This window comes from Salvelinus fontinalis, chromosome 4, assembly GCF_029448725.1.
Source record: "Salvelinus fontinalis isolate EN_2023a chromosome 4, ASM2944872v1, whole genome shotgun sequence".
Classification (NCBI taxonomy): Eukaryota; Metazoa; Chordata; class Actinopteri; order Salmoniformes; family Salmonidae; genus Salvelinus; species Salvelinus fontinalis.
The window spans coordinates 64859925-64877860 of record NC_074668.1 but is presented as its reverse complement, the minus strand read 5'-3'; the positions used below and the strand labels follow the sequence as shown (position 1 = coordinate 64877860).

The window sequence follows — 17936 nt, the reverse complement described above, 5'->3', positions numbered from 1 at the left end:
CCAGCCTGACTCAAGACACAACAATGTATTCAGTCTATGTCTGTGAAACTGGCCTTGTGTCCTCTATGGCTGCCTGCCCCACTCACCTCCAGCACGGGTTTAGCATTGTTATACACAGACAGGATGTGGCTGATGTTGTTCTGGGACAAACTTTCTCTGTTCTCCGAGTCTGGGAAAAGACGAAGGGAGGGAGAAATTGTCGATCAGTGATTCTTCTCAGTGAATTTCTATGAGACCCTCAGTAGACAAAGCAATGCCATAAGGAGAGAGAGGAAATGCATCATTTGAAGTGTTTAAGACCCAAGAGTGGCTTGCCCAGAAGCAGCATCTTTGACTTTGTGGCTGTAATTTGGTTAGCAATCATTTGGCCTTGTCACTTAAAGCTATTTTCAGTGTGTGAGCAGTACTTGGACCATCTAGCGAAGCCATCATCAGTATGGCTAACATTATAGCAGGGTAGATGTCACATTAAGCTGGTAGAGCAGAAACCCCCATGGCTGAGGAGCAGATAAATCACCAACATTACCAGAGGGAGTAAATGTGCCATATTCTACTGATGGATACAGTATGATGCATGCAGCAGCCTTAAGTTGGGCCATGCCTTAGTTCATTGAGCTACAGTACACATATAACCTTCTGCTACTCTATTTTGATCTATACATAACTATAATCCACTCACTAGATATTCTTGTTATCTCTTCCCTTGTTAAATTTGACCATATCTTACAGGTAACGTATCAACAACATTATAACAACATAAGGACAGAGAAAGTAAAGCTCATGTGCATCAATAACAGAAGAAAATGCCTGAGTCTCTTTGAAAGCTGCCCTGGATTCAAGCAAGATGCTGCTGCCACACCTAGTGAATTAGTGAGTGTTGCCTCTTGGGTGTGATGTCTGACTGTGCAATATTTAAACAACTGAATGGATTTCAACAGAATCCTGTTCCCACCTCTGATATTTCCCAGGTAGAGCCCATCAACAACCTGCAAATAGGAAAACAAAGAGACATTTCACTAGTTAGATATTCACAATTTGAGCATGGCCTTAACCTTAGTGATGCTCCTTATCTATGGTCATAGGACGTATTCAGGTGTCCAGTTTGGTCAAACAGTATTTTCCCAACTGAGAAAACAAACAGGAACCGTTCTCATAGCTAAATCAAGCCTTATAGGGCCTGTAATAAATAGTATTGCCTGGCATGACTGGGATTGAGGAGCACTGAACTAACTCTGATGGTTAAGGCCATGTTGACACAAAGCTGTGCAATAAAGCTGTAGCGATCCCATCATGATCTCTTCTAGACATTACAAGACTCCTGCGTTATTTAAGACTTCAAAATAAAAAGTATATGCCTGCCTATGATGTTAGTGTCCTCTGAAATTCAGATTAGCTTAGAGCTTCAGTTAGGGTGTAATTACAGTGGTGCCCAGAGGTGCTTCTGGACACTCCCATCACCGTTAACGGGACACTAAGACGTGTAATATATACAGTACCAGTCAAAAGTTTGGACACACCTACTCACCTACTCATTTTTCTTTATTTGTACTATTTTCTACATTGTAGAATAATAGTGAAAACATCAAAACTATGTAATAACACATAACGAATCATGTCGTAACCAAAAAAAGTGTTAAAACAAAATATATTTTTGATTTTAGATTCTTCAAAGTAGCCACCCTTTGCACACTCTTGGCATTCTCTCAACCAGCTTCACCTGGAATGCTTTTACAACAGTCTTGAAGGAGTTCCCACATATGCTAAGCACTTGTTGGCTGATTTTCCTTCATTCCAACTCATCCCAAAACCATATCAATTGGGTTGAGGTTGGGTGATTGTGGAGGCCAGGTCATCTGATGCAGCACTCCCTCACTCTCCTTCTTGGTCAAATAGCCCTTACACAGCCTGGAGGTGTGTTGGGTCATTGTCCTGTTGAAAAACAAATGATAGTCCCACTAAGTGTAAACCAGATGTGATGGCGTATCGCTGCAGAATGCTGGGGTAGACATGCTGGTTAAGTGTGCCTTGATTTCTAAATAAATCACTGACAATGACACCAGCAAAGCACTCCCACACCATCACACCTCCTCCTCCATGCTTCATGGTGGGAACCACACATGCAGAGATTATCCATTCACATACTCTGTCTCACAAAGACACAGCGGTTGGAACCAAAAATCTCAAATTTGGACTCATCAGACCAAAGGAAAAGATTTCCACCGGTCCAATGTCCATTGCTTGTGTTTCTTGGCCAAGCAAGTATCTTATTATTATTGGTGTCCTTTAGTAGTGGTTTCTTTGCAGCAATTCGACCATGAAGGCCTGATTCACACAGTCTCCTCTGAACATTGGATGTTGAGATGTGTCTGTTACTTGAACTCTGTGAAGCATTTATTTGGGCTGCAATTTCTGAGGCTGATAACTCTAATGAACTTATCCTCTGCAGCAGAGGTAACTCTGGGTCTTCCTTTCCTGTGGCGGTCTTCATGAGGGCCAGTTTCATCACAGGGTTTGATGGTTTTTGAGACTGCACTTATAAAATGTTCTGCATTGACTGACCTTCATGTCTTAAAGTAATGATGGACTGTCATTTCTCTTTGCTTATTTAAGCTGTTCTTGCCATAATATGGACTCGGTCATTTGCCAAATAGGGCTATCTTCTGTATACCATCCCTACCTTGTCACAACACAACTGATTGGCTCAAACACATTAAGAAGGAAAGAAATTCTACAAATTAACAAGGCACACCTGTTAATTGAAATGCATTCCAGGTGACTACCTCATGAAGCTGATTGAGAGAATACCAAGAGTGTATAAAGCTGTCATCAAGGCAAAGGGTGACTACTTTGAAGAATCTAAAATCTAAAATATATTTAGATTTGTTTAACACTTTTTTAGTTACATGATTCCATGTGTTATTTCATAGTTTTGGTGTCTTCACTATTATTCTACAATGTAGAAAATAGTAAAAATAAAGAAAAGCCCTTGAATGAATACGTGTGTTCAAACTTTGACTGGTACTGTATATACAAAACATTTAAACACCCAACTATTGACAGATAACAATAAGGGCTTTAAAACAGTCAAAATAGTAGGGCTAAGTCTTTTTCTCCATTTGATACCCTAAATCAAACCCTGTATGAGTTATCACGTTATTATATTAATTGACAGTGTGTGATGAGTAGCCTACCCTTTGGTTTTATTCAGGGAACTATAGGGACGTTCAGTGTTGCAGATAGACATGTAGATGGCTGATGTAAATACCATGACATAATATATTCCGCGCATATCTATGTGCAACGTTTACGCCCCTCCAAGGAAGTGCCTTGCTACAAAATAACAATCAAGCCATTGAACAGAACAGATACATTAATAACAAAAACACAAAGGCCCCTACCTTGTTCATTCCATTTCCCATCTCTCTCGCAGACGACAAAGATTATTAAGTATTTAAAATACAGCTGAGTATTTACGTCTCAATGCAACAACGCAAAATATTGGACAAGAACATGGACTGACTTTCAATAACATAAAGCGGTGCGTGCGAGTAATCGCGAAATGGTCTGTCCGTCACTAGTGAGACCACTTCGCGCCTCTGTAGTTCAACATTGGTGTACTTTGACCGCTTTGTCTACATTGCTTCACAAGACGATCGCCATAATGCTGCTCTGTATGACCTGCGCTCCATAATCCTCTTCCGGGTTTCCCCCGAGAAATTATATCATTGGTACATGGGATCGTAAGGCAGCCCATTCCGCGCGGGTTTCGTGACATTAGACTTGTTAAGGATTATCATCAATTCATCCAGTACTACTTATTTGTACTATGTCCTAAATAAATGCATTTTAAGTATTAGAATTATCGAATAGCCTATGCTTTTTAATTCCTGTAAACCCACACATGCCTGCCATAGCCTAATCCAGGACTACAGCGTGGATTCCTTAAAAATGGCAACTAAAAACATGGCACTAGTACGATATTCACACAATTAGATAAGAGGCAAGAAAAGTCTTGCCAGGTTTCAAAATAGGGTCAATCCATGGATGCTGATATATCACACCTATGCTGTTTATGATGTTCCTTGTACTAGTAAACCCTACACATATAATTGACATGTAGGGCCTACTCCTCCAGTGGCATTTAACCATCCACAACATGGTAGATATAACAGCAAAGGGGAGACATACTATTGGGTAAACATAGGAACTTTTATTTTGCTCTATAATACATGATAACCTTAAGAGGAAGAGACCTTCCAAAACGTATTGACTGAGGTAATGTGGACAATAGATAAATACAGACAAGTAATTGGTATGTTTGTACGTTTGTTGGTGACATGGTATGTAATGTGGTCCACTGGATGGTTGGTTTACTTCTTCCATTCCTTGTTCTCATAGTCCCATTTGGCTGAGAAGCCCTCCACGGGGTTGATCCTCATGTCCAGCATCCTCTGCACCTCCTTCTCTTTCCATTCTGACTCAAAGGTGGGGGGGACAGGTCCGTACACTGCAGCGAGACAGACAGCTTGTTAGGCTCTGCCTCAAAGTTCACCCATGAACATATATTCTTTAATAGTCTATATTGAACATTTATCTACCAAGGTAATCATTATTAAGAAGATTGTTTCACAATAACAACCTGGTTGCTTGTCAGTTATAACAATTATGGTTGATGCAATACAATGGCGGAGAAGACAGGCAACCCATTTATTTGAAGGGGCACTGATGGCCAAATTGAATATTTGAATTATGTCATAAATAACATTGTGTATATCTATCTCATTGAGAAAGAATGCTGACTTATGGCTCTTAACAGGTGGGTGGAAAAGCCATGAACATCAACGTACACCGAACAAAAATATAAACGCAGCATGTAAAGTTTTGGTTCCATGTTTCATGAGCTAAAATAAAATATCCCAGAAATGTTCCACAAAAAGCTTATTTTGCTCAAATGTTGTGCACAAATTTGTTAACAGCCATATTAGTGAGTATTTCTCCTTTGTCAAGATCATCCCTCCACCTGACAGGTGTGGCATATCAAGAAGATGATCAAAGAGCATGATCATTAAACAGGTGCACCTTGTGCTGGGGACAATAAAAGGCCACTAAAATGTGCAGTTGTGTCACACAACATAATGTCTCAAGTTGAGGGAGCGTGCAAATGGCATGCTGACTGCAGGAAGGACCACCAGAGCTGTTGCTAGAGAATTGAATGTTCATTTCTCCACCATAAGCTGCCTCCAACGTTGTTTCAGAGAATTTGTCAGTACGTCCAACCGGCCTCACAACCACAGACCATGTGTTACCACGCCAGCCCAGGACCTTCACATCCGGCTTCTTCACCTGCAGGATCGTCTGAGGGTGGGTGGGGGATGCTGAGGAGTATTTCTGTCTGTAATAAAGCTCTTTTCTGGGGAAAAACTAATTCTGATTGGCTGGGCCTGGGCCTGGGTCCCCGGTAAGTGGGCCTATGCCCTCCAATGCCCACCCCCCTACCCAGTCATGTGAAATCCATAGATTAGGGCTTAAATTATTTATTTCAATTGACTGATTTCCTTATTTGAACTGTAAATCTTTTAAATTGTTGCATGTTGCGTTGATATTTTTTCAGGATATTACAACTGAATGATCACAGACTCCATCCACAATAAATGTTCCCATTCCTTTTCTTATTAGAAGACATACCAAACTTCCTCTGCCATAGGACAACCAGTCCTGTCATGCCAATAAAGAAGAACATTCCTGCGATAACTGATTTCCACTCCTTTGTGCCCTCGTTCATCTCTGCGAAGCTCTGCTTGAAGCTAATACGGTACACTGTTGGTAAAGAGAAAATGCAAGACCTTGGTTAGATAACAATTTAACACAGCCTAACGGGTAGGGATGTGCATCTCTCCTTACATGCACGATTCAATATGCATCTAGATATATGGGCTCCGATACAGGAACGATATTTTTAGTTTGAAACGATTTGACGCGATTCAATTTAATTAGTGGAATGAATCAATGCGATTAACAATGATGGCATGAACACATTAATTTTCCATTCTAAATGAATATCTGATAGTGATGACGCTCAGGAGCTGAGTTGGATCTGACTGAGCTGACTTCTCTGAGCTGAGTGAACGAACCATGGCTTGTCGTTGCTGTATGATAGAGAAGTATTTCTGCCGTGTGTGTAATGTAATGTGTGAGTTGATCCATAGGGCAGACTGAGCATCTACCACTATCAGATTAGGGGGGGGGGGCAATTTATGTTTTGTCCCCACACTGCTATAACTTGTCATATACCAGATACATTTTGAGCTAGTAAAATGTATATATTTATCTTAAGAAATTAGCTTTGACATACATAGCCAATTAATATAACACAGGTTTGGATTTCACCTGCCTCAAAAGTGAAAGGTTTTGACCGTTTGGAACCAGAGGTGATCTCTTCTCCCGTTCTGACCAGTCCGGCTGGCGAAAATGATTGTGGTCCTTGTTATGAAATTACACCTTTATCCTGTTCATGTAAAAATGACCAAATCCAAACAGAACTAACAAAAATATTTTGTACGGTGAACCTGGCAATCGAAAAAACCCAAATCAGCAGTTAGATGTGCAATCAGCAAGATGTGAGTTATGTCCACTCCGGTAGCCCACAGAGCTCCACCAGTAAATGTATTTTCTACAGCGCATTTGGTAACACAAATCAGGTTTCCATCCAACCTTTAAATGCAAGTAAAGTACCTGTTGGAACCCAAAGAAGTGTATGCCATGCCCGATGGAAATTTGTCAGTAAACTTTCCAAATGTCAACAAAACACGCTAGACAAGGTGGGATCCTTTAGTGTCTGTAAATTAATTATGCTTGAATGTCGGTGGAAATGCCTTAATGAGCAAATATTGATATAATAATCATCATATCGAAGTAAACTTGGAGTCACGCAATGACGTGTGATCCTCCCACATTAGGAAAACATGCAGTTTATTAGGATACAGATGAAATATGTTCTGATGAACGTCACAGGGTGTTTAGTGTGCAGGTGATGAGCTTGATGCTCCTTTCCAATAAATAGAGGGTCTTATTCTGGTGACGTGATCGTTGACGCTTGGCTGCCGTGACAAGAATAATCTCTCTTTGTCCATAATAATCTAATGTAGGCTATACCCACACTGTGTCTATGACCTGATGGCTACAGCGCACGTGCCAATACTAGAGTGGGCACACGTGCTATATAACGCACATTTTTTTGTGAGAAAACCATCAGTAGAGCTGAAAATGCAGTGGAAACCCACTTAACTTGTATTTTCTATTCGATACATGGGAATTGAACCGCCTTTTATCCTCAACAAGTCAATTTAATGAAAAAATTTAAGAAAATGTGCATATTGTTTTTATGCAGATTTGAGAATATTCACATGAAAATCTATCACCAATTGGACGGAAGCCTAGCTAAATGACCCAGCAAATGACATTGGTTGTCCCTCAATTAATAAAACCTATTTAATATTGCGAAAGCCACTTTAAAAACATCTTAATGCTGAAGGTGCTGTGCAGATGTTGCCTACAAATATTAGAACAGGGATAGGGTAGCCCTACCTCTCGTTGGCGCAAGCAGCTGCGTCTCCCGCACTGCGTACATAGTTATCTGACTTGTAGATCAATATCACATGCAAATACATGCACAAACGTTTGATAGGCTGAAGGAGTTTCAATTCAAACAGATGAGGTATTTTCAGAATAAGGCAACAAAAAAAATAGCATAATAAATGTTAGTGAACCGGCGATTCGTAACATTTTCATTGGTTTTCTTACCGATGCATGCTACATATGGATCGGTTTGGGCTCCCACGGACAGATGCACTCACATCTTAAACATTTGAACCAGGGACCGACGCGTATCGGTGAATCGTGTAACTCTGTGTTGTTATCTGTGTCACACTGCTTTGCTTTATCTTGGCCAGGTCGCAGTTGCAAATGAGAACTTGTTCTCAACTAGCCTATCTGGTTAAATTAAGGTTAAATAAAAAATATCCCTACTAACAGAACAGATAGGCAAACAATACTTCTGTCTTGATTTGAGTAAGCAACAAAACTGACAAATGTCAAGTATTCAACAACAAAGGTGAAAACCACTTACATGCAATCTTCTCCTCATTGGAGAGTGTGGCCCAGGAGCCCTTTTCCTTCTCCTTTAAGGACTTCTGCACTGCACTCAGCTCTGTCACAAACTGGACGTCTGGGAGGGGGTTCTCCCGCCTGTCAAAGTAGGCTGGGAGAGCGTAGTCGTCTACCTTGGCAACACCTGCAGGAAACTCACCATGTTATTACATAGGTCTGACAGACACAACCAATAAATACATGTATTCAAACCTGCATGGGACCTGCTTAGAAAATATGTGCATACGCAAATACATACTGTGTTGTGTGCCTTTGGGAGCCGCATAACTGCTTTTTCAGTCTACCTAAAAAACTTAAATATCTTATTCTACAATAAGCTGGTATTGTCTGATTACTGTACATCTCCAAACCATGCTGGTGGTGGTGTATTTTATCCATTGTTTACATTTGTTTGTGTGCCAACTTTTTAGTGGTAGGTACAATTTACAGAGGATGGTTTTAAAGGTCCATACCATGAAGGTAAAGTATGTGGTGTGTACTGCCAACATAGTCACTCACCATGTCCCCCACGTACACAGATTGATGTGGAAATGGCACGTTTGCCAACAAGGCTAAGGGCTCTGGTGGCCAGCATTCTGAAAGAAAATAACATGTATGAGAAAACCCTTGATGAAAAATGAATATAGCTAGCTACTACTGTAACAAAACATTACTGACCAACGAATTACAAAGAGGTTATTCTGATGACATGAAACTATAGCCTAGAGGCTAGCCATTAGGTCTCTGTAAAATAGTGTGGTTAGTTTTATTCTTAGTCAATTCAATTTATAGAAAAATAGCAACTGTTCAACAATAATTTATGAAACTGCACGCATCCCTAATCTGACATTTATCAACTAGTTATGGTCACTGCTCAAACACACATAACTAGCAACCAGTTTTTGTAACAAATACAATCTAATTAACAGAACTGTCAAAAAAGAGGAAAAACTAGTTAGCTACGTTAACCTAGATAAAGTTACCCAGCTAAAATGTCTATGCTAAAAAGTTGCCTGGCAAACTAAATATAGCTAGCCATCTTTCGATTTAGCCATCCATCTGCAAAGGACATTTCAAGCTTACATTAACCATACGTTTCAATGGTAACAGACAGGCTAATAGATAGCTAGCTAACGTCTATGTTGAAAATATTAAGTTATATTCAAACTAGGCTAACGTAAGCTGAACTAGTACCTGGGCTTGTGGAGGGGATGAATATGATGAGATTTCCTCCGACACCCAGGATCCTTCAGTTCAAATTCCCATTAGCCAGCTCTGCAAACTTGAATTATGTCAAAATGCGTTCTGGACTCATCAAAATATGTAGTTTCGCAGAACTACTATTGTTATTACTGATGTTATGCATGGCACGCACTTCCAAAAAAGGTCGACAAAAACAGTTATTTTACTTTGACCTTATTTGGAAGTACAAACCATGCGTAACGACAGTAATGACGATAGTTGCTCTATGAAAGTCCATATATTGTTGAGTACCGAACATTTTGACATAACATTTGCAGAACTGGCTAATGGGACTTTGAATTGAAGGATCTGATCGTCTCAAGCCCAGGTACTGGTTCAAACCAATGACGTATATAAACCCTGGATTGCTGATTCTATGGCTGCAGTCCAAACACTTAAAAACAAAAGTATTTATAAAGCCCTTTTTACATCAGCCGATGTCAAAGTGCTATACAGAAACCAAGCTTAAAACCCCAAACAGCAAGCAACGCAGATGTAAAAGATGCACACTATCCCCTTAAATATTAAGTGGAGACTTCTGATGATGTATCATGATGTCTGACAAGTATACACTTGCAGGGCAAGGAATGATTTTTAAATCGACCACCTTTGCCCAGATATCGTCACTCGTTCATCTTGCGATGATTGTGTTTTCAGCCACTTGTGGGTGCTTTATATGCAGTACAGTCAATTATGAGTGCATGTCTACTTATATTAACTATATAAGTACTCATATACGCCTACTGTATGATAGCTAGCAAATCAATTAGCTAACTAACATTAGCCTGCCTAGCTGGAACTTCTGAAGGAACATTTTTTATTTCTACAATTTCCAAATGCTAACCAAACAAAAACATTAACTTTTATGGACATACATACACTTATTATTCTAACAGCTTTTTTGTTAGTAGAGTATTTAATTGTCTTTAAAATACAGTTCAATTTATTTTTGTATGGTAATAAAATGTGGTGTTTTGTTTGTAAATTTACATTTGTGAATATGAAACTTGGCCAAAAGAATAATGAAATGAATTACATAAAAATGTTTCCGCTTATTTCTATCGTATGTAAAGAATCCAAGCAGTACATCTCTCCACAATAGTGTAAGATCTTCATAAATGTGTTCAATTATAAATCTACTTATGTCTTGCCACAGTTTTCTTACATGAATACAATGCCAAAAAAATATGCAACACTGTTTCTGGGTGGTCATTACAAAAGGAACAATCTAAGTTGATGTTTTCCTTAAAGTTTCACTGGAACTTTGTCAATATTATAATTGCAAACCAACATGAAGTTAAGGCTACCAAAAGAAGAGAAGACATGATGATGAATAAAATTCCACATAGAACCTTTTAGGAATTGTTTTATCCAATTGATCTTAAAAGTCTTATTTAAGGTAGTAAAGTCCAGAAAATTCAGCCCACCATTCTCATAAGTGTTCATTGCAACAGTTCTTAATTTAATGGGTACGGTTTCTCCACAGAAAGTTGAAAAGCATCTGGTCTATCTCCTTGCTTATTGTACCGTCAAGATAGAGCGTCATATGTTAGTCTAGAGATACCTTCAGCCTTGGTTATTAGGACTCTTCATTTTAAAGATAAGTCCCTCTGTAGCCATTGATTTAGCCTCTTCAGTTTTTCTTTTTTTAAATAAAAGGGTTAAAATGTAGTAAGCCTCTAGACTTCGGATCCTTTGTAATGGTTATGCCTAAATATGTAAGTTAGTCTTTTACTGGAATACCATAATATGAAGGTGTCACACAATCTGACAGCCATGAGTTCACATTTATTAATGTTAAGATATAGACCAGACGCTTTGGAAAAGGATTGTATCACATTGATCGATATGGGAATTTGGTTAGCGTCTTTCAGAAAAAGTGTAGTATTGTCTGCCAGCTGGCTTATAATAATTTATTTACCAGCGTTGGAAATACCTTGTACAGGACTATTATATAAAGAATTTGTATGAAGTTGGGTGATTAATAAAAACAGGTACGGCGAGATAAGACAACCTTTCCTAATTCCTCTCTTTAACTCAAATCTAGGTGAGGTGCCATATTTCAATTTGATAGAGCTGTTACCATTTGTATAGAGTCTTAATAGCCTTACAGGAAAAAAATTCCCACTTAAAAATCATTCCTTTCTCACCCTGCAAGTGTATACTCGTCAGACGTCATGATAAGTCATCGAAAGTGTCCACTTAATATTTGAGGGCTGAGGGGATAGTGTGCCTTTTAAGTGTTTGGACTGCAGCCTATGTATTGGTCATTGAGAGACTAAATGTTATGTATTTAAGTATATTTGTTGTTGGACAGTAACACTAGCACTAAACAAATATAATATTAGGAAATTGTTTGCTTCGCTCTCAATGTAAAAGTATGCATGAAGGTGTCTAATAGAATTAACGTGTCAAAAACGAATGGCGAAATTAATGAATGCATTTCTATTGCTTCCTAAATCTGTTTTACAATTGAGGAGTACCAAGATGACTACGCAGTGATCTCAATACAGCGCCCCGTAAGGCATCCGGGGTTTATACACATCATTGGTTCAAACGTTAGTAGCTAGAAGGCTCACACTCAAGCTGACGATGCTAATCATCGCTAACTGGCACAAGGTCAAATACATAGCAGACATCCAACATGTTATTCCTTGTGTAATATTCCTGCTCCGGTCTAAACTCCACAGTAACATTACAAAAAACTATGAGGAGGAATACCCACAAAACATTATACTATATACAGGAAAAGGTCACCTTAACTAACGTTAGCTAGGATGCTAGCTAGCCTAGCCAACCATTGCATATTTGCCCCTTGTCTTGTCTGCCTCTTTTCAATGTCAATGTCAATCTCTTCACTCGGCTCGTTCGGAAACATTGACAAATCCATTTCTGATTACACAGCAGACATGTAGCATGTTTATCTTCATAAAAAAATATACAGTATATAATATGTTCTATGATAGCTGTATATCAGACGTCTAATAATTTAGAAAATTCACCCGACATCTCTTACTTTTTCTCCTTTCGCCGGCGCTCCAAAAACCATAAAGGAAGTGTGATTAACCGGAAATACGTAGCTGGTGAGGGAAACTGTGGTAGGTCAAATGTAGTCACACTATTATATACATATTAAAATATGTTTGTAAAATAATGTGAGTGGTAATTCATTTAGCTGTGCAATTGAATTCTAACTTTTACGACATTAATGTAGCGAAACTAGTGTTCATTCGCTACCATGTTGCGCAGCATTGGCATTCTTCCTGTCACGCGATGTGCCCTGAGATGAACCAAAATGGTGTTTGTGGCCTGCCATACGGTGTGGGATTGAACCCGGGTGTGTGCTACCTTCGTCCCGCCAGCAAGAATAAGCAAGACCTAGCAAGAACAAGGCCGTGACCTCGGTGATTTTACTTTAAAATAAAAGTTTCGCAATGAAGATGGTGAAAAATTAAACAAATGGTCGAAATTCGTAACATTTTATGAGGAAATGTTAGCAGATTTAGAATGTTGTGAAAAGCAATACCGTTAATCGCCATTATAGCACAAATAATATTATAGCATTGACATTATTGTTAACAGCATTCAAATTAATTTTATTTAACCTTTATTTAACTAGGCAAGTCAGTTAAGAACAAATTCTTATTTACAATGACAGCCTACCAAAATACAAAAGGCCTCCTGCTGGTCACGGGTGCTGGGATTAAAAATAAATTAAATAAAAAAATATAGGACAAAACACATGTCACGAGAAGATAGACAACAAAACACTACATAAAGAGAGACCTAAGAAAACAACATAGCATGGCAGCAACACAACATGACAAAAACATGGTAGCAACACAACATGGCAGCAGCACAACATAGGTAGCAGCACAAAACAGGGTACAAACATTATTGGGCACTGACAACAGCACAAAGGGCAAGAAGGTAGAGACAACAATACATCACTTAAAGCAGCCACCACTGTCAGTAAGAGTGTCCATGACTGAGTCTTTGAATTATGAGATTGTGACAAAACTAATGATGACTAAATAGTTATGATAAGAACAGTAATAAATAACAAAACATGATTTATAATGCTACTATTAATACTAATAGTAATAATAATATTATAATAATCAACTTTCGAAAACACTTGTAAATACCATTCTTAATTAACCCATTTATATTGAACACTATTCAATACATTTTTCTTTTTGCACAGTAGTAAACAATCCATTCTACTTAGGAGCACTCAAAGTTTCCAAATCCATAGAGTTTACACCCAGAGGAGTGTCGCTGCTCATTTGGTGGACCTTATAGGGTGGCCCATCAATTTAAATAAAACAGATTTTTCATATTGGACATTGGATTTAAATTGATGGGCCACTCTTTAAAGTCCACCAAATCAGCAGTGATGCTCCTCTGGGTGTAAACTCTGTGGATTTGGAAACTAGAAGTGCGCCTGAGTAGAGTGGAACCCCCTTTTACTGTGACACAACGTACAGATACTTTTATAATGGGCAATAAATGAGTACTCACACAAAAAACATTGATGACCATTTAGGCTTTAAAAAATAAACGTCAACAAATAAATGACATGTCTTATATAATTACTTTTAATTATTCTTTGTATGATAAGTAGTATACAATGTATCGATAATTGTGCACATTTTCCATAATTTTCGCCCTAGTTATTCATTTACAAAGTATACAGGACTGGATTTTTATTCTGAAGTATTCCAAAAATTGGTGACCCGGAAGTACTTAGTTATTCTTGCCTGTTTCATAGTGGTGTGTGTGTGTAGCATGGTACCGGTGCAAACCACCAGAGAGAAGCCAAGCAGCGTTAATTTGTAGTAGGATATAACGTTACCGTCGTGACCAACATACAACATTAATGCACTGTAACATTCACGAAAAGTTACCTTTATGTAGGTAGCTAGTTATAAGAGACTCGATTACCGTAGTTAACCTGGCAGAGCTGTCACTCTGTTGTATCGGGTATGATATCCGTTGGCTAGCTGTCAAGCTAGCAGTCTCCAGACCATCCTTGTACAATTAGCTAGTTTAGTGTCTATCTCGAAATGAGAATGAGTATTAAATTGACAACTCAGGCTTATTGCAAGATGCTTTTGCATGCTGCTAAATATCCTCATTGTGCCGTGAACGGATTACTGGTTGCTGAGAAACAGAAGGAGAAGAAAAAAGACAGCCACTCCACTCCAATCCTCTGTGTGGATTGTATACCACTATTCCACGGCACACTTGCATTGGCACCTATGCTGGAAGTTGCACTTACATTGGTGAGTGAATTGATCGTCGTTATCTTCTATTCACATGTAATGTTTCAAAAATGTTCATGTTACTCCACTGCATGTTCACCACTGCAAGTTACTGGGCCTGTGGAAGTAGAAGTGCATTAACAGCTGTCAGTCCTGCTGACTCGTCAAGCTAAACTCAACATCATGGTGAAAGAAGTTTCTGATGTTTCAACTTGTCCATTGGTGGAGTTTATCAGAAACTTCCTTCACAGTGGTGTTGAGTTTAGTCAGATAGTCAAACAAGCTAATATATTTTTTCTTTCCCCACTTCCAGATTGACACGTGGTGTAAAGAGAATAAATATGTCATAGCTGGGTATTACCAAGCCAACGAGCGCACAAAGGACTTCAGGTAACAATATTTTGATACAGGATCCCGTTCAAGCTCTGTGGAGAGTTGTGTTGATATGATACACAATGTACTCTTCTTCTTTTGACTTGCACAGACCTAACCAGGTTGCTGAAAAAGTTGGGGCCAGGATTGCAGAGAACTTCAGCGAAGCAGCAATGATTATGGTAATCCTCTATTAGCCGTCCAGTATCAGAACTGCCACATTACTGAATTCACTCATAAGACCTACACTGACCACTGTATCTCTAATAATGTTGTGTTCCTCAGGTGGACAGCACCAGATTCACCATGGGCTGCTATGAGCCCATATTAGCCATCTATGACCACCATGAAAACAAGTGGAAATGCAGGGACTGTAATGTGTAAGTGTTCCTGAGCTTTCCTAATATGTCATGTGGGATAGATATATCACAGCTACTGAACAGCCATTTATCCAAAAAGATTTGGAACGACATGGTATACTATGCCAATATCTGTTAGTGTGGTAGATATTTATTTTACTCTTATTATTATCTATCCTGATGCCTATTTACTTTACCCTGACTTCATGTACATATCTACCTCAAATACCTTATACCCCTGCACATTGATCTGGTACTGGTACTCCCTGTATATTGCTCCATTCTTGTGTATTTTATTTTATTCCTCTTGTGTTACTATTTTATTTTTAAACTGCATTGTTGGGAAGGGTTCATAAGCAAGCATTTCAAGGTGAAGTCTACACCAGTTATATTCGGTGCATGTAACAAATACGATTTGATTTGTGATTCTCGAACGTGGAGCTGCGGTTCTGGAGTGTTGGTTTGTGTGTGTTCCAGGGACTGCTTTGAGGACTGGTGTGAGGCTCAGAAGATCACGTCGGCTCTGCTGGAGGGCAGGTCCTACGAGAGCCTGATCGACTTCGACAATCACCTAGACGACCTCAGGAATGACTGGACCAACCCTGAGATCAACAAGTCTGTCCTGCACCTGTGCTAAGCCTCCCAGCCGAGTGACTGCACTGCACTGCACTAGACAAAGACCTTGCGGCCAAAACGGCGTTGGACGTGCTAATACTACTGTAGCGCAGGAATGCTGAATGCTAAGTCTTTGTTTTCAGTGAATTGCTCTCACAGGGAAGAGAGCTTTCAGAGCACTGGCCAGTCTATTTTCATGGGCAAGCAGGACACATGTACGATTGGGATCTTTGTTCCCGTAGTAGGGAGGATCAAGGTGATCAAGACCTTGGTGTCATTCAATGCAACGTGTTCATTTTCTTTCTCATTTTTTTGAGTACGATTTTTGTATGCTAATAGTTAATGAAGATGTATGCGTAATTCTGAATGGTAGGGAAACATGAATATCATTTATTTAGACTTATATTGAATACTTTAGGTTCTTCAGAAATAGTAGTGTTACAGAGATGATAGACATGATAAATTATTGTTCTGAGATTTGACTTATTGAAATATTACAGAATTGTAATCAACAAGAGATGTTATGTTTTTTTATTTCACTACATATTAAGTCTTAATGTTTATATTCTCAGAACTGTTTCACTCTTGTTTTTCTTTTAAGAGATAGCTTAGTATTTATTTGTTAAAAGATGATCTGATTATTCTTGACTTTATTTGCTGAAATAAATCTTATTGCATAAGTAATAAACTGTAAGTCACTTGGGATAAAAGCATCTGCTAAATGTCCATGTTATTATTATTGATTCATGAATGATATATTTCAGGTTGGATTAAGATATAAAAGCCTAAATAAAATAATTTGTGAGGTTTTGATATATTAAACCTTTTTGTAAAAAATAGTTTGGACTGAATGTACAAATAAAATGTAACTTTTCAGATATTGTGCATGTTTTTTATGCCTTTTTCTAAAATCACTCCCTTAGCCTAGCGCTGCCCTAGATCCATAGATCTGAATGAGTTGGGTGTTCAATTTAGGAAGCAGTGTTCCATCATTTTGGGTTGAGACAGCACACAGTGGATATTAATGGAAAATACTTTCCATTTTCATTTATCCCCCCTTTTTCAATCTTGTCTCATTGCTGCAACTCCCCAACTGGCTCGGGAGAGGCAAAGGTCGAGTCATGTGTCCTCGATAACATGACGCGCCAAACTGTGCTTCCTAACACCCGCCCGCTTAACCAATGTGTTGGTGACAACACCATTCAACTGACGACCGAAGTCAGCCTGCAGGCGCCCAGGCCCGCCACAAGGAGTCGCTAGAGTGTAATGAACCAAGTAAAACCTCCCCGGTCAAACCCTCCCCTAATCTGGACAATTGTGCGCCACTTTATGGGACTCCCGGTCACAGCTGGTTGTGACACAGCCTGGGATTGAACCTGGGTCTGTAATGATGCCTCAAGCACAGCGATGCAGTGTCTTAGACCGCTGTGCCACTTGGGAGTCCGGAAAATATTTTACAATCTATGAGGGTCCATCAAGACAAGATATAGAAGCTGAGACGGTATAGAAAAGTTTATTCTAAACCATCTCTGGTAGAAGTAAGGGGCCATGACAAATGGTTTGGTGAAAAACTGATTCCAGAAAGAGTCCCTACCCCAAAGAACTTTCCATAACCTATCAGAGAATATGATTCCAACAGGAAATGTACGCCTTTCTTACACACACCTTTCCTAAGTACTTCTCAGTAGTTAGTAGTCTAACTTATCCAGAGCTTGGATTGAAATAGGTGTCGGTACTCATTTTTGGTGCCGTTACTGTTTACATTTAGGTGCAGGAGCTCCACAATACTTTAGAGCTAATATTCTATAAGCGGAACAGGAGCTCAAGCAGTATAACATTTGAGGTGGTTCCCTTGCATGTGCTGAATACATTGAATTCAAGGCTGAAAACCTTCCCACTTGCTGGCCAACAGATTTTCTTGTGGAGTTTTCATTCA

General features: G+C 39.1%; 3 protein-coding genes across 4 annotated transcripts in view; 1 reads left to right on the top strand and 2 right to left on the bottom strand.

Annotated features, from left to right (window-relative positions):
* Positions 1-4122, bottom strand: part of dusp22a (dual specificity phosphatase 22a) — a 33039-nt gene extending 28917 nt beyond the window's left edge. The window contains exons 1-3 of the mRNA XM_055920965.1: positions 3399-4122; positions 953-986; positions 87-169 (exon numbers count right to left, since the gene is read on the bottom strand). Coding sequence (XP_055776940.1) covers positions 87-169; positions 953-986; positions 3399-3419 — 138 coding nt within the window. The 5' untranslated portion in view covers positions 3420-4122. The remainder of the gene's footprint in view (positions 1-86; positions 170-952; positions 987-3398) is intronic.
* Positions 4123-4188: 66 nt separating this feature from the next.
* LOC129854181 (cytochrome c oxidase subunit 4 isoform 1, mitochondrial-like) overlaps positions 4189-17936 on the bottom strand; it is a 230642-nt gene continuing 216894 nt past the window's right edge. The window contains exons 1-5 of one of the 2 annotated variants that reach the window (XM_055920968.1): positions 12404-12507; positions 8665-8741; positions 8126-8290; positions 5686-5817; positions 4189-4507 (exon numbers count right to left, since the gene is read on the bottom strand). In XM_055920968.1, the coding sequence (XP_055776943.1) occupies positions 4371-4507; positions 5686-5817; positions 8126-8290; positions 8665-8740 (510 nt within the window). In that variant the 5' untranslated portion in view covers position 8741; positions 12404-12507 and the 3' untranslated portion in view covers positions 4189-4370. Of the gene's footprint in view, positions 4508-5685; positions 5818-8125; positions 8291-8664; positions 8742-12403; positions 12508-17936 lie in introns of those variants that run through there. The other variant, XM_055920969.1, reaches the window with a different exon arrangement.
* Positions 14138-16876, top strand: LOC129854180 (ER membrane protein complex subunit 8-like). Its single transcript, XM_055920966.1, has 5 exons — positions 14138-14675; positions 14968-15044; positions 15139-15208; positions 15312-15406; positions 15863-16876. The coding sequence occupies exons 1-5, from the start codon at positions 14457-14459 to the stop codon at positions 16020-16022; spliced, it is 621 nt and encodes a 206-aa protein (XP_055776941.1). The 5' UTR covers positions 14138-14456; the 3' UTR covers positions 16023-16876.